This window comes from Emys orbicularis, chromosome 5 (genome assembly GCF_028017835.1).
Source record: "Emys orbicularis isolate rEmyOrb1 chromosome 5, rEmyOrb1.hap1, whole genome shotgun sequence".
Lineage (NCBI taxonomy): Eukaryota > Metazoa > Chordata > Testudines > Emydidae > Emys > Emys orbicularis.
In genome coordinates this window covers 74,670,725-74,688,520 of record NC_088687.1, presented here as the reverse complement: position 1 = coordinate 74,688,520, position 17,796 = coordinate 74,670,725, and the positions used below count along the sequence as shown (strand labels likewise).

At 40.1% G+C, this 17,796-nt stretch overlaps 1 protein-coding gene across 1 annotated transcript in view; it reads right to left on the bottom strand.

Moving 5' to 3' along the window:
• GALNTL6 (polypeptide N-acetylgalactosaminyltransferase like 6) overlaps nt 1–17,796 on the bottom strand; it is a 976,122-nt gene that overhangs the window by 470,702 nt on the left and 487,624 nt on the right. Inside the window, exon 4 of the mRNA XM_065405341.1 lies at nt 13,729–13,895. Within this exon, the coding sequence (XP_065261413.1) occupies nt 13,729–13,895 (167 nt within the window). The remainder of the gene's footprint in view (nt 1–13,728; nt 13,896–17,796) is intronic.

The window sequence follows — 17,796 nt, the reverse complement described above, 5'->3', positions numbered from 1 at the left end:
ATGACATGGAAAAGTGCACAGGAATATAATTATGTATAATTAAATAATACTTCAAAAAACCTGACTATTAAATCATTGATGTTTTGAAAATGGATATAACCACAGGCTACAAGGAACCAACATCACCTTAAAGAGTGTAAATATTGGAAGCAGATGTTGTGGACGTAACTAGCAATTCATATTGTGTCGTGTCTGATCTGACCTTGCAATAAAAAAAGCCCTAGTGATCACAGATGTTGAAAGATGGATGTTTTCTACACTATGTAGAATACACTCAGTTTGCATTTGTTGACAGAAAGCATGAGGCAGGCTTTTATTTCTGTTGGGTGGCTACGCATTTTCAGGTTACCTGTGCCTCCTTGCCAAGTGACATAATGCTGGCTCGATTTCTCCCCCCCCAACAAGGTTTTAAATGACATATCCACAGGTTTTCATTAAGGGTGAAATATATTTTTGGAGATAGACACATTCTGTTCTGCACCACCTCAGTTTCAGATCGCAATCCTTTTCTTTAAACGTAAGTTCTTGAATACTGAATTTGGCACTTTTCTTTTTTTGTAGTTGCTGTTGAATGAAGGTCACCCTTTACTATCAGACAGAATAGTACAGCGTAAGTGCACAGACTGTATCCTCAGGAAAATTCAGAAGAAAACATTTTATGCGGGACAAAATATTCAGCCCCAATATGCAGTAGCCAGAATACCAGCAGGAATATGCCACTATTTAAGGGCAAAGGGTTTTTTTTCCTCCCAACTACAAGGTGTTTTGTCTCCAAAGGCCCGCAGCGTGCACTAGCCACAATCTGGCCCACTTCTATTCCTCCATGCTTGCTCTCCCTTCTCCATAGACTTTCCACTATGTCTGGAGCTGCACACAGGTTTGGAAACCTGATTTAACCCAGTCCTATTAAAATAAGTCATGTACAATTTCTAGCAGCGAGTTACTCTTTTTTTTTTTTTTTTTGCACAAATCAGCAACATTTTAAAAACCAGACAAACTATGTCTGACAGATTGCTAAAGCATGCACATATTTATAAACTTCCTAAATTGCCCATCTGCAGCAGGAAGATACTTGGGCATAGTTTGAAGGAAAAAAAAAAGTTGACCAAAATAATTTCTTAAAATCCTGAGAGCCATAAAATATTTCTCTCCCCCTGAATCCTAACAAAATGATAATATTGGATAATATATGGGATGACTTGTAAATAGGACAACTTCATACATCGTTAGTGTCTCCTATGGTACATCTAAGCAGCACATAGCAGTAAATAAACATGCACAAGTAATTGTTTGGTCTTTGTCTGCACAAATACAATCTATCTGCATAAACACATATAGATGCCAAAGAAAAGAGATGCTGATGGCAACATGACCTTCATTTATACAAAGAAAGAAATATGGTGGAACTGTCTATTAGCCAAGGAAGAGTCATCAAAAACTAATGCTGTCCAATTATCTATTGCATTGCTCTCCACAGGCATACAACAAGATTAAATGAATGTAGATGAATTACAGCTTTTTTCATACTAAGATATAAAAAATATGCTGTTTTTTTTTTTTTTTTTTTTTGTGTGGACAGGATCAGTACATAACAAAGCCCTAATGGAATCAGAAATTGTCTTCAGAAAGCAAGGTCATTTTAGCTTTTTAAGCTCTTAAAATGTCTCAGATTGTCAGGGTTACCAAATTAATTTGACAGAACAAACCTTTTGTCCCTGTTAAATGTAAAATCTTGGAGGCATGCATTTACTACACTCATTACCACTCCCCTCCCCTTTAGATTTTGCAGTAGGTTAGTGATGAAACATAGACATTTAAGAAACAGCCTGCAAAAGGCTTGAACAATAAATTGAGAGAGACATTTCTGAAAGTTTATGCACTTTGCAGAAAATTCAATCTTCTTATATGCACATGCATTGCCAAATGAAGTGAACAAGAGCTTTTATTTGAAGACTTATCAGATCTCCCGTAAGTTTTCTTTTCTTAAGGCTAAATATGCCCACAGTAATATTTTTTAAACCTTTTATCATTTTTTGTTGCTCTCCTTTGAACTCTCTCCAGTTTGTCTACATCTTTCCTGTATATTTTACAAATGTAGAACAAGGTGCATTCTAAACATCACCATTTGCTTCTTTGCATATTGGTGCTTTCCCTCACATCCTATCCTTTCCAAATCTATACTGCTTCTAGTTTGGTCTATTGGAGAGAAAGGATGATCCCGTGGCAAGGGCTAGTCGAACTCTGGAAACCTGTGGTTAGGTCTCTGCTCTGCCACAGAGTTCCTGTGTGACCATGGGAAAGTCACTTAGTCTTTCTATGCCCCAGTACCCTACTTCTCAGGGATGTTGTTAGGATAAATACATTATAAACTGTGAGGTACTCAGATATTACAGTAATAGTAGGTATATGCAAATTTGAGGTAGATTGTAGTCTCTCTGGGGCAGGAATCTTTTCACCTTTCTGTAAAGTGCCTATCACTTTCTTTGTTGGTGCTGAGTAAATACACATAAAAATAACACCATGCTATTTAATATTAGTGGCAATGTATACCCAGGACTAGAATAGCAGGATTATCACAGTTTACAAAGAATGTATATTCACAGATGGGTCTACAAAGTGTACTAAGAACAAATTTTAACCTAAGCGATTATTTACTCAAGACATTTAGCATTAGTTGCTATACTTAGTTTATTATTCAATTTAAAAATTTTCATTCATGCCATCAGAGAACAGAAACAATACCATGTGACTTAGGTGACCAGTCATACACCTCAGTTACCAGCCAGCAAATAGCCAGAGTGAACAGATCCAGGAAGAAGGATGAAAATTGTTCATCCAAACTGTTTGCCAAATACTTACGAAAAATTAATACATTTGCAGAAATTGGTATCCATTCACAATGATAGTCAACAGAAAAATCTGCTAATCAGTTGAATAATTTATTCACAGCATATAAATTGTACCAGTTCTATGAACGGTGTCACCCATTTTTAAGTAACTAATTTACCCAGAAATGCAGAATAATTCATTCTGAGTTATACAGTGCTGTTGTCTGTTCTATTACTAAATTCACTGTGATATTTGTGGGGAGTGGAGTGTTTGTTCTGTCTGTTTTTCAAGGCCTATATCTCAGGTTTCAGTTGGTGCGGCGTGCGCGGGGGAGGGAAAGAAGAAGCAGACAAAGAGAGATGCTCAGTAACTTCAAACACTATAATTGATGAGGCCCAGATCAACATGTTAGTACCCAAGAAGAAAAATCAAATCAGAAACTTAATCTGAAAATTGCAAGACAGGGAATACATCTGGAAGCTGCCAAAAGCCCGTTTATAAGTAAAAATGAACAGATAGGGTATTGCCCCACATGACCAGGGACAAGTTTCTTATGCATAACATGCCAGTTCTGGTGATGAATCGAGACTGATATAGCCCAAGGCTTATTGGTTTGGTCACCACTCTGCTCACAGTAATTGCAGGTGTTAACAGATTTTTTAGTCTCTGATAGCTCCCATTGAAAGCTTCTGTGATTTCCAAGATCAGATATTCACAGCCTCAGCTAAAGCCGACTAAAACGTCACCTTTTTATTGTATTTTACTGCTTGAAGACAAATTTAACATAAATCCTAAATGAAAATATACAAAAATATGAAGAGAGCTTTGTTATAAATACCCTAGGTTTTCTAGCTTTTGGATTATGTATGACTTATTCATATTTCAGCAATGATGAAAGCTGAAGACGGTAACCATGAGTTAATTGTTCAAGCCCATGGGTTGTTTGATGTTTTAGTGTACTGTCATCATCATTTTCTTTGGAGTGTAAAGCAAACAGCTGATGCTGAAGAGAGAGAAACTAATGTAGAAATTAATGTTCACCCAGGGTTAGCAATTTTCTCTGCTGTTTATGAAATCCAAGTCTAAATATTTCACATGGAGAATTGGGGGATAATTTCCTCTTTAGTTAATCTTATTTTAACTCCATAACACCTATACAAGAGCATTTCAGGATCCATAACTGGGGGAAAAAAAGATAGAAAGAAGTAGGGTGAATATAGTTTACTACATGAGAAAAGAGTTAAATATACTTTCACAGTACCTTTAGGGGAGATTTCATAACCACGAATTTGATTTACATTACAAAATAGTCATACAGGCTTTGTTCAGAATCCTCACTTAAGTCTTTAGCAGATATCTCAAAAGTCAGAATGAGATCATGTGCAACTAATGTGTGTGTATGCATTTTTGGAAGCGGACACAAAGAAGCCCCAGTAGGCAGCATGTTAACAACACCTTGTTCACACTCTCCTTAAAATCCTTATGTTCAAACTGGGGAGAAATGCAGCCTGAAGTCACCAGCAGAAATGTACCCTTCACACATTTCAGAGGGTTGGGCAACGGAACTTCTCTAGAGACTATCAGATTCAAAGATCATGGAAACAAAACCTCCATAATTGTGATTCTACAAATTCTTGAAGTATTATAATCTCTGTTATTCGCAACTTCTTATGCATGGGACTGTGCAAGGAATAAGGATGGGTCTTTTCATAGCACAGGTGAGTTGGGCTTGAGATACTTAATATAAAGGCTACTTTTGCTTTTTCTTCCCCTTTAAAATTCCATCTCCCATGCCAGCCACACTCACAACCAGTTCAAAGCAGCTGGACTATGTGATTTCAATTATTTGAAATTGTTTCTTTCCCCCCTCCCAACATGACAATATTCTTTTCCTGTAGGGAATGAAATCCATTTTGAGACTGGCTGCAGATGTTCTCAAGATGACCATCAGTCTCATGAGTGCAACTACTGTCGTCGGGAAAACTCTCCTGTTCCCCACAGGTACACTAAGTCATTCTGCCAAGCAGTAATGCCTTGGTAATGAAACGGATATGGGTGGGTTCACTTACTTGCTGAAGGCAAGTCTGTAAGCTTCATTTCAGGAAAAAAAAAAAAAAAACAACCCCAACAACAGAAGAATATAATATTAAATAATCAAAATGGTGGGGGGGAGGGGAGAAGAGAGAGAAGAGTAATGGGGAACCTTGGAATGGAAATCAAAAGCATTTTGTTCCTACTGCTGCTTACATGTCCTTTTATGACACACTTATGCAATGCAGCATTAGCAGAAATAACCTACGGTATTTAGACTAGAGATGGGCCTAAGAGCAAAATTAGATTTGTAATCTAATTGAAATCAGAATATCCCCAGATTTGGGGGCTTGGCCCGAGAGATAATCCCAAACTTTGGGGTGATTTGGACCCCATGTCCTGGGTCGGGCTATCAAACCTCTAGGAATTAGTTCACAGCATTTCCTGTTATTTTCCTCTTTTATTCTCTTCCCATGAATTTGTGTCAGGAAGACTACATCGTTTTGGCTTAAAAGAACTGTGTATGCCCCTCTTCTAGAGTCAGTTAATATTATCCCTTGGATGGGTCTAGAGGTCTCTGCTGCAACAGTGAAATCAAGTGCTTCCATCCGCAGGGATATAGTGCCTCATTCCTGTAAGGCAGCATCTCCTGCCATTCTAAGGTGCCAAACATGGATCTTCCAAGTAGTAATATGCTACTACTAGATCACTGGGCTAAACAGCTTGAAGGCCCACCTGCCACTAAGGAATTCATATAAGAAAGTATTTTTCAACACACCATACAAAACGTGTAGTAATATTACATTGTTTCAGATTATATAAAATAGTACTTTAACATTTTGAAATCCTTTGCAGGACCGGGGCAGGGACTGTTATTCAGTGTATATCTGTTGTATATGTAGTTGTATGCTTAGCATAATGGGGCCCATACCAGACTAAAACCTCAAGATGCTTTCCCATACAAAGAAGACAAACACATGGCTATAACACAATAGAAATTTGCATTCAAATACTGTCTTGCGCATCAAATCCAAATGATTTGGCTCTGGTAGCTGGAGTAAGTAGCAGCATTGTGTTTATTGAGAGATTTGTCAATTTGATTTGGGGAGCTTGATTTGGGGAGCTTGCAGGGGACTATTCCGTTCAATCCTACAGAGCCTACAGAGCCTGAGGGTCTAAAGTTGGCACTCCTATTATGGCAATCTCTCCATCTATGTAGCTTCACTGGTATCCTCCCTTCCCAAATAGCATGCCTCCTACAGGAGGCAGATTATTATTATAGGGTTACCATTCATCCGGATTCCCCCGGACATGTCCAGCTTTTAGAGTTAAAAATAGCGTCCGGGGGGAATTTGTAAATGTCCGGACTTCCCCATCATGCAGAGCGCGCGCGGCTGACAGGGCAGCCGGCCGGATGGTGCCACTTACATGGGGCTCTGACAGCCAGAGAGAGCCCCTACTCCTCTCCCCTGCAGCTGAGATCACTCCCTCCCTGCCTCCCTGCATTCGCAGATCACCAGCCGGCCGTTCACACCGGCAGTCTGGAGCTCCTCCCCCTGCTCCTCCTCCCCAGCACGCTGGTCTGAGTGGCAGGGTAAGGGGGCCAGGGGGTCGGAGAAAGGGCAGGGAGGTTCTGGAGGGGGCAGTCAAGAGACAGGGAGCGGGGGGGGGGCTCGGGTGTTCGGGGGGGGGGCTTTCTGGGGGTGTGTGGATAAGGTTTTGGGCAGTCAGGGTACAGGTAGGGGGTAGGGTCCGGGGGGGCAGTTAGGGTGGGGGGGTCTCAGGAGGGGGCAGTTAGGGGACAAGGAACAGGGAGGCTTAGGTAGGGGGTGGGGTTCTGGAGGGCAGTTAAGAACAGGGGTCCCAGGAGGGGTGGTCAGGGGACAAGGAGCGGGGGGGGGGGTTGGGAGTTCTGGGGGGGGCTGTCAGGGGGCAGGGGTGGGGAGAGGGATCGGAGCAGTCAGGGGACAGGGAGCAGAGGGGTTTAGATGGGTCGGGAGTTCTGGGGGGGGGCTGTCAGGGGGTGGGGAGTGGTTGGATGGGGCGTGGGAGTCCCAGGGGTCTGTCTGGGGGTGTGGATAAGGGTTGGGGCAGTCAAGGGACAGGTAGGGGGTAGGGTCCTAGGGGGCCAGTTAGGATGGGGGGAGGGTCTCAGGAGGGGGCAGTCAGGGGACAAGAGGCAGGGAGGCTTAGGTAGGGGGTGGAGTCCTGGGGAGCAGTTAGGGGCAGGGGTCCCAGGAGGGGTCAGTCAGGGGACAAGGAGCGGGGGGAGGGTTGAGGGTTCTGAATGGGGCGGGAAGTGGGAGGGGCAGGGGCGGGGCTAGGGCAGGACGGGGGCGGGGCTAGGGCAGGGCTCCTCCCATCCTCTTTTTTGCTTGCTGAAATATGGTAACCCTAATTATTAGTAAGGTCCCTCTATGGCCTATTAATAGCAACTACAGAGGCAACAGAGATGAACTAAAACTGTTCCAAGTTGCATTAACTCCTGCCTAGATTTTTGGGCAGAAACACAATACGTCTGCAGGGAACAGACCCACTAAGTGGCATGTCCCCTCCACTGTTCACCTCTTTCCTACTCTGCTCACTGCATACCTTAGCGCCATTTACTCTCCTTGCCAGAGGTTTCCAAAGGGTTAAGGAGCAAAGGCATTCAATGCCAGAGAGGCAGCACCCCCCCACCCCCACTTATACATGGGCAGGGGGAGAATAGCACTAGCCTTTTTTTAAAGCAATAGGTTCAGAGTCATCTTCTTTGGAACTCAATATGAAATTTCTCCCCCTCATGTCCTTCAGGATCTGGCCCAATGTTTGTACTGGTTGCAAACTATTGTTCTAATTGACACTACAGTGCTCTCCATGGCACTGTCTCAACTTGGCTAGACTCATGGAGAAGAAGTAAGTGCCATGTGTGAAAAGGAGTTATTGCTTAAATGTCAGCTCTAGCTACAGCTCACTATATACAGGTTGTCCCTCACTAAGAAGGAGACAACCATTTCAATCATTTCAGAAATTAAATGAAATAAAGGGCCAAAAGATTAAGATGAAGTGCCAGCTTTTATCCAGGAATTCTTAATCCTTCCTTTGCTGCCCTTGCCTAGCAGTTCATTTGGAGCGAGTTACAAGATGCTGTCGGGATTTTGGCCTCTCTGCTGGGCAAATATAGCTTTATTAAAGGACTTACCAAAGAAAACAAAAACAAACCCCTCCAAATTATTTTTGGGCAAATGAAACAAAGATACAAAAGAGGTGGGGCAAAAGTAATAGTTGAAGACAGAAGTAGTGAAACTAGGACTCAGAGAGGGGGACCAGTGCTGTGAATCTGTTACTTTTAATATGCCTCAGGTATTCCACATATTGCTTAGTTCACCCTTACTTATTCTCTGACCCTTTCCTTTTTTAAAGAGAAGTTATGTATTTTGACATAGGAGAACACCTATTGTGAAAAGCTAACATCCACAATATCAGAAAACCTTCTTCTACTGCAAAGTTTTCCTGTGGCAAGATAGATAAACATGCAACGTAACCTTAATTCAGTCACTAAAAATGACTTGCCCAACATCTGAAGCCACGCATTTACAAACTGGTGTCACAAGTGACATCCTATTCAAAAAGCTTCTGCAAGTAAAATAAATGGGATTTAATCTGCCGTAAAACAGATTGAATTTATTATTCTTGAGAAAAGCATACAGTTCTGACGTTGAATTACAACTGCTTTGCTTTTAAAACAGGCAGCCCTCAACCTTGCCAAATCACTATTTGAAATCTTGCATGAAGCAATAAAGTCAGATATGTGCTATATGGCCAAACTAGCTGCAGCTGGATATTATTATCTGAACATTGATGGTGCTCTGGGTTCTCTACAGTCACTGAGGAAGATACGTTCCCTGTCCAAGGAAAGTTAGAATCTAAACAAAATAGCCAACAACTAAATAAGCCAGGCAGGAAACCCCTGGCAAACTGGGCATGGAGCTACATGAATGAATAATGTGTGAAGTATTCCCCAAGGGGAATACAATTAAGAGCCAGTGAGATGCTAAACCTCACCTTCTATAACATACCAATTTTTATCACTGGTGAGCACTGCATATAGCAGCGGTGGGCAACCTGCGGCCCATCAGGGTAATCCACTGGTGGGCTGTGAGACAGTTTGTTTACATTGACCATCTGCAGGCACAGGCTCCCGCAGCTCCCAGTGGCTGCAGTTCGCCATTCCCAGCCAATGGGAGCTGCAGGAAGTGGCATGGACGGTCAATGTAAACAAAATGTCTTGAGGCCTGCCAGCGGATTAATCTGACGGGCTGCACACAGCCCACCAGTGATCTAGACTGTTTTTAAATGTCCTGGATGTATAACTTGAAGAGGCTTACATGCACTATATGCAAAAAGAGGGCTTGCTGTAATATATTACTATTAGCTCCCAAGTCAATGTCTTTTCAGACAAATCATGTCATGGAAGTAACACGTGTCTCTTTTATAGAACTTGTTAAATGACAATACACCTCTACTCTGATATAACACGAATTCGGATATAACGCGGTAAAGCAGTGCTCCGGGGGGGCGGGGCTGTGCACTCCGGCAGATCAAAGCAAGTTTGATATAACGCGGTTTCACCTATAACGCGGTAAGATTTTTTGGCTCCTGAGGACAGCGTTATATCGAGGTAGAGGTGTATATTCTTTTTCATGTTTTAGATTTGTATTTTGAATTTCTCTTCCCCTCCCCCTCATCCCTTTACTTACGTTCTTTAAGCCTCAGGCTCATTTCTCTTTGACCTTGACAACACACTAGTGTTTTGCATTCTTGTTTATGACCACATAAAACACTATGGCTCACTTAAAGTTTCACATCCCTTTTTTACCCCATTGTTGTTAAGACCAGGGCCAGCTCTGGCTTTTTGGCCACCCCAAGCAAAAAAAAAAAAAAAAAAAAAAAAAAAAAACCTGCGGCGCGGCTGGAGCGCGGGTACAGGGGGACCGGCTGGGGGGCGGGGGGAGGGAGCGGGCGGGAAAGAGAGAGAGAAGGGGGCGGCCAGGGCTACAGCAGGGGCGCTGCCACGCGGCCCCTCCCGCTGTGCCACCTCCTGCCGCGAGGGCTCCGCTCCGGTCGGCGGGGAGGGAAGGAAGAGGACTGCCCTGCAGGGCGCTCTGGTTCTCCGCGCCGCTGCCCCCTACAGGGCGGCCGGAGCAGAACAAAAAAAAAGAAAAGCGGCTGTGCCGCCCTAGAATTGGGCAGAATGCCGCCTCGAACAATCTGCCGCCCCAAGCACCAGCTTGCTCAGCTGGTGCCTAGAGCCGGCCCTGGTTAAGACAACCAGAAAAAAGAACTATTTCTACTAAATACATCAATAAATTTTTCTTTGATTTCTTCAGATGTGATAGGAAACATATGAAAAAAAGGCTTTTTAAGATACTGTGCCTTCTGAGATATACCAAAATGTAGATTTCTACCTCAGGATTGTGGGAGCTTCTTTCATTCACAGTCATCGAACACTGAATTTCTTCATAAATAAATATTGCACGGACATATTTTATAACATTTGTTTAGCTTCCTTTTTTTATACTAGCTCTCTAGTTTCGGGTTATATCAAGATTTAAAAGATGTAGTTGTTCTTCTATTTTTAGAATACCTAAATGTCATAATTTATTGCTAATGTTATGCATGAACAAGGCAAAGGTTTTGGTATTGACACCTAAAGCTGAAGGAATAAATGGGAATAAAATCAAGGCACACAAATAACTTTTCATAAATAATCTAGCCAAATGCTCAGTGGTATGCTATGCACTAAAACATTTTTGTTGTCTGTCATCTAAGACTCTTTATATGCACTTCAGTGTTAACATTAGGTAAAAATATAAAATAGGAAAAGAACTGACATTCCTTCATCTATTTTTACAATCCTTTGAAGTTGTTAAGTGTTCTCCACCTTTCTAAATAATTGTATTTCCAACTAATTCGTTGGTCTCTTAGTTATCTCTCCTCAATAGTGTTCTGAAGAAGAGTTTGATTAATAAAGGACCTCGGAGGGAATGCTAGACACCGATCATCAGTTTTAAAATAATTTGGAAGGGATAAGTACAGTTTAAATGAATCCTGAACCATATAAAAACTTTAATGGCAGAGTGCACTAATTCACACTTTTTAGTTGAATACTATGGCAAAAATGTAACATTATTTAAATGATATAACAGGCTTCAGAACAATAGGAACTAGAATAAATCAGGCACCTACAATATGGTACTTATTAGGAAAAAGGACAATGACACTAATGGATACACATTCATCACTAGCACATGTGAAAACATCTCCAGCACAGAGGTGATAGAGTACAACAATTTGCTCTCTATTCCCATGGATTTCAATAACAGTTACACTGAGATTAATTAGCCAGAGGCTGTTTTAGATATGCCTTCTTTGCTTCCTCTCCTAGTCTTTCAAAAAGAGATCCTGTACAGGATGTAGAACGGATTTTACTAATTATAATTAGTAATTACAGATAAGGTATTTCACGAATCACTGTGATTGGATCATTCCATGAACTGAAAAGTCATCTTGCAACAGAAGTATAAATCAAACTAATCCATCTGTACTACACAAGCTTGGAGGACTATTATGGAGCTGGAGAGCCCCCACAGCAATTCAAGTTTCTATGAAATGTTTAGACACTATTGAATCTGCATTTTCCACTGCAATTTTTTTTACACTATTTTAGTGTTAAGCATCTGGGGGGAGGGATAGCTCAGTGGTTTGAGCATTGGCCTGCTAAACCCAGGGTTGTGAGTTCAATCCTTGAGGGGCCATTTAGGGATCTGGGGCAAAAATCTGTCTGGGGATTGGACTAAATGACCTCCTGAGGTCCCTTCCAACCCTGATATTCTATGATATTTGAGGTAGAAACAGTGTTTTGCAAAGTAATTTCTTTAAACTAGTATTCATTTTTCAGTGGGACACAGTCTTGTACTGTCTCTTTCAGAAGCCTTATCTTCATCCCTGTATTAACAACAAATGTCTTGGTCTAAAAGGTTAAGACTTTCTCAAAGCTGAATGCAATTTTGAACTGTGTGACTCCCACAGAGTTTGGTTAAAACTATGCACAATGTTTGAAAATGTACTCCAAAGGTGGAAATGTGGTGACATTTATTCATAAAAAATATTTTCACCCTGCTAAGAGAGGTCTTTCTTAGCAGACAGAGGGCGCTCACTAGAAACAAACCAACACACTGAGAACTGCTAAAAGAGAGACAAGATTCTTTGATTAATTGTAACTGATTCTCTCTAGTAACCGGGAGGTAGATTTAAACCTTCTAGACCAATAATATTTAATATTATAAAAGCTACTTTTATTGTCAGTAAAACCTTCATAAAACACCACTACTATACCACCATATTCTGAAAGCATATATGGTCACGAGTGCTTATGAGAGAACAGGGTCTCAGTAACAGTGTTCTCTTGAAGTAAAATTATTCTTTTTAAAACTTCTACTATGTTTTCAGATGACCAATAAGACTTCTCCTTACAGATGTCTCTACAGCTTGTTTACTACTGGAAAATCACTTGCCTGTCGAAAAATTGCAACACTACCTTATGATTCTTGTCCCAGAAAACTCTGGTCATAGTATAGAATCTATGAAGCAGGGAACAGCCAGCATTACACTTGCTTACTTCATGATTACAGTTAAACTACATTATATGTAGAAGGACAGTTCATCAAAATTCATATGGCAATAGAGATGACAGTGATGAGAAGCCAAGATAGATTCATGTGTCACACCCCCCCACCCTTCAGATATCATTGTCAAATAAAAATCTTGCTGAGAAATGCTCTGTCACAGCAATGGTACACAAACATTTTTCTCAGACACAGACACCTAAAGGCTTCCTCCCATAATAGTTGTAGGTCAGAAATTTGCTCTGATAAATTCCATACTGAGACAAAAGCTAATTATCTAGAAAACTACCCAAGAATGCAGTTTCCCCTTTACACCACATATCAATCCACTTGGAGATGAGCAACAGCTTTGGTGGATTGCAGTTCAGAGAAAGGTTCACCTTCATCAAGTACCCACTGATAGTTTTAAAATTCAAAGTTGTTTACAAGATTTAAGGTCAGAAAAATAAAGTACATTTGAAAAGAAATAATTATTTGATTTTTTAATCAATACCTCAAACTGCCATTGTTGGATTTTACCAAGAAGAAAGGGGACTTATTGACATTGAATTCAAGAACTAATGATGGAGGATGACTAACACTTGCAGTAACTCAGAGGCTAAGGCTTCAAAACAAAAACAAAACAAAAAAGAAGATTTTTTAGTTTTACTGTATCCAGATTTCTAGAAATTTCAACTAACTCATGTTCTGAAGCAATGTTCCCTTTCTTGTCAAAAGGCTATAATATGAAAAAATTATAATATTGTCATTCTTCGGTATGGCCATTTTGTACAGTTAAATGGAGCTGCCTCATGCAATAAAACACAAGTTAAGAAATCTGTCAAGTCACATCCAAAAGGTGAAAGTTAATAGGTTTTTACTGGGGAGAATAAAGCCTACAGAAAAAAATATGTTTTCAACATTACTAATTTGCAGCATTTCAGAAAGATGCACCAATTCAAACATTTTATTAGTGGAAAAGCATGAGAGAGATTTTACCTTTTTCTTCTTCTTAATATAAAATATATTTCACCCTTCATCCATAGTAACACACAAGCTAACCACAAAAACCTAACTAAACAAGCAGTGCTCAATGCATGAGCAAACTATAACAACTAAACTGATCTTTTCTGGGTACAACTGGTCAAACAGGTTTTGTTTCTTTATATTTTCCTCTCGTTTAATTTCTACATAGTCACAATCTTAAACCACTGGATCTTACCTCTGTCACTGAAGTCATCCACAAGAATGATTTCAGCTATAAGGATGTCTGGAGTCCGGTTGATAATGCTGTATATGGTTCGCAAGAGTGAAGTCCATCCTTCGTTATGAAATGGGATAATTATGCTAGTATTTGGCAACTTTTCCAAGTATACTTTGTGCTTACAGCTGAGAAGGGGGGAAAAAAAGGGAGGTGTATAAGAACACAGAAGAGTAGAATGGATTCAGTATATACAACTCAACTGTTTGCTCTGTTCAGCCATCACATTTTGTGGTGTGAAATGACTCAGTATATCCAAACAGTGTCTTTAACTCTATAATCAATCACATCATTAATTAAATTATGTATTTAATTAAATAGCATTAACTACCGACACAGTACCTGCCATGAAACTAATATTCAATAACTACTGGGTCCTTTTTAATTCAAGTACTCAATAGCAAGGATTTTACAAATATAACACCTTAAATTAGAAAAAATGAAGGTACAATAGTGTAATGCTGATGTAAACTCAGAAGTAGATTATGTGGCTTCAGTGGGAATTCTTCCTGAGTAACTAGTAGAGGATGTGCATTCTAAATACTATTTCTCTTTATAAAGGATATATTTACTCAAAATATTTTTGAAATATCATATTAAAAGAAGAATTTGAATGATCCTTTTATTATCCAAAGCAAAGAAGAATTGTAAAATTAGTTCTTTACTCAAAAAGGCAAAACTGGTAGACAATGAAAAGTTATTTTACTAGATAGTATATATTCAAACAAAGACTTACGCAAGTACAACTCCAGCTCTACTTCTAAATATTCAATACAATGGATGCCATTAAATGAAAAGTGTTAAAAAAAAGTGTCTCTGGATATCAACACTAATCTTTTGCTAACTGCAAAGGCAAAAGTATTTCAGAACTGTTAATCAACAACTGCATTTATATAATGCCATCCAGTAAAATACATACTTAAAAGCTTATCATTTTGCAACAATGTCTAAAAGCCCCTTAATTCTGAGATAAACTTTCAAACCACATAATGTCTGGAGTGGATAGTTACACTACATTTAGTGGGCTATAGAGCCTTTTATCTAGAGGTCAGTGTTTCAAATTCAGCTCCAGTCAACAGTGATGCAAAGTCATTATGATCCAATATCTTTTTAGTAATCCGTGGGAAAGAGTTGGTGACCTCAGCCCAGCCCCTAATGGATGTTCAGATCATAATTGGCATGCCTTCTTATCCATTGCAGCAAAGAAGCCAAAGATTGAATAAGTATGGTGCCTGATTCATCCTCTCACACAGAACTCTTGGGTGAATACCCTCTGGTCCCGGTGAATTATTACTGTTTAATTTAATCAATTTGTTCCAAAAACATCCTCTATTGACACCTCAATCTGGGGCAGTTCCTCAGATTTGTCACGTAAAAAGAATGGCTCAGATAAGAGAATCTCCCTCACATTCTTTGTTGTGAAGAGAGAGGCAGAGAAGCTAAATATATTCTTTGCAACAGCCTTATTTTCCTTGAGTGCTCCGTTAGCACCTCAATTGTCCAGTGGCCCCACGGATTGTTTGGCAGGCTTCCTGCTTCTGATGTAGTTCACAAAAATTCTGCTGTAGGTTTTTGCCTTCTGTTTGTTGCTCTTCAAATTCTTTTTGGCCTGCCTAATTACACTTTTATACTTGACTTACCAGAGTTTATGTGCCTTTCTATTTCCCTCAGTAGGATTTGACTTCCAATTTTTGAAAGATGTCTTTTTGTCTCTAATGGCCTCTTTTACTCTGCTGTTTAGCTGTGGTGGTATTGTTTTGGTACTCTTACTTTTTAAAAAAAAATTGGCACACACAATTAGTTTGAGCTTCTATTATGGTATTTTTTTTAAAGTTGCCATGCAGCTTGCAAGCATGTCACTCTTGTGACTGTTCCTTTTGATTTCTGTTTAGCCTTATCCTTACATCAGTAGTAATTGCAGAAGAGAGTCTATTAGTGTTCTTTGAACAATATAATGAAACTTGGTTTGGGCCTTATATTTTCCAGAAAACATTATTTAAAAACCCCAACAGTCTTGGGAACAGATTCAAGACAACTTTCATTATCACATTCTCCTCACAAGTATCAGTGACATTGAGAAGCACTCTTAACTGTTAGCTCAGGTACAGCCAGCTCTTAATTTTTTCATTGCCATATAAACAAACAAGTACTCTTTCTTCTGCAAACCCCCCATAACTTCACTGGAGGAGAAAGAAATTGGGATGGAGTGGCAGTAGTTGCTATAGCTACAGATACTATTGTGAAGAACACAAATAATAAATACAAGTATCAATGCCATTGAGAAGCTTAATCCTCAGAACAGGTGGTGTGATAAATGACGCAGGGGTAGCTCCCTTTTATGGATACCCAGCCAGCCAGTTAGCTGTAAAATCCCTCTTGGTGTCTGTTCTATGCTTGCTTTACCTACAAAGGGTTAACAAGTCCACAGGTAAAAGAAAAGGAATAGGCACCTGACCAAAAGAGACAATGGGAAGGCTAGAACTTTTTAAAATTGGGAAAGAAGCTTTCCCTTTGTTTCTGTTGTGTCTCTCTGGAAAAGAGGGGAACAGAGGGCAGCAGGAATGCTGTGTAAAGCTTTAAGCCAGGTATGAGAAATCATCAGATCATAACTAGAATTACTTATTTGAAACCCCCCAAATAAGTAAGTAAATTAGGAATCAGAGGGGTAGCCATGTTAGTCTGGATCTGTAAAAAGCGACAAAGAGTCCTGTGCCACAGGACTCTGTCGCTTTTTAAATTAGGAATGTTTAGATAGACGTGATCAGGTTTATTTCTTATTTTGGCATGTGGATCTCCTCTGTGCTAACCCCAGATGCTTTTGTTTGCTTGTAACCTTAAAGCTGAACCCCGCCAAGAAAGCTATTTTGGGTGCTTAGTTTTTGGAATCGCTCTTTTAAAATCTAGCTAAAGCCTAAATTCCAGATGTATTTTTTTTCCTTTTTGCGTTTAATAAAATTTACCTTTTTTAAGAACAGGATTGGAGTTTTGGTGCCCTAGAGGTTTGTGCATGTTGTTTGACTAGCTGGGGGCAACAGCTGATTTCCTTTGTATTCTTTCTCAGCTCTTCCCCAGAGGGGAGTATGTGTGAAAGGACTTGAGGGTACCCCACAGGGAGGAATTCCCAAGTGCTCCTTCCTGGGTCCAAGGGGGGCTTTTGTATTTGGATGGTGGCAGCGTTTACCAAGCCAAGGTCAGAGAAAAGCTGTAACCTTGAGAGTTTAATACAAGTCTGGAGTGGCAAGTATAAATTTTTTAAATCCTTGTGGGCCCCCACCTTCTGTACTCGAAGTGCCAGAGTGGGGATTCAGCCTTGACAGGTGGCCTATCACTGCCATTAGTTTTTGTTCATGAAAACAAGAGGTTATGGTAACTAATCATGATATAAAGAAAATATACTTAAAGCTTTACATTCAGAGAGCTCTTAGAAAAATGTGTGTTATCTTCTAATCTGAAAGAGAAAATCTGAAGTTTCATATGTTTAGTGTCCATCATTAAAAGTTTCCAGCCCCTAATAGTTTGCTTTTCTTCATGTCTATGTAATCTAGTTATTTTTAAAAGGCTAAATTACCTGTAATTCTACTTATCTGAAGATATCAGGGCAGATCGTCAGCTGGTAAGAATTGTCATAGCTCCACGGGCTTCTGTGGACCTATGAAAATTTACATCCTGATGCAAGAGGCTTAATCCTGGGTCTCATGCCTCCAGCATAAATCATATAGGAAGCTCTCCTACCTCTTAAGATTTTTGATCCTCAGACATCTATAGGTTGCTTCAGGGGTCTGTCCTGTTGATCGTGTTTCAGCTTCAGGATGAAAGAACCTCCTAATCTTTAATTACATATAAAAATACAGGGCCAGAGTTTATTTGAAATGGATACAAGAGCATCAAATCACTCCTGAACAAGGACTAGATGCAGGACAAATGAGTGCTCCTTCGATGACTCCACTACTCCACTATCATTTCATCATTCAAGCCCCACACTCTGCAGAGAGAAGGGTGAATGAATGAGTGAGAATCCTGGGAGTTGTT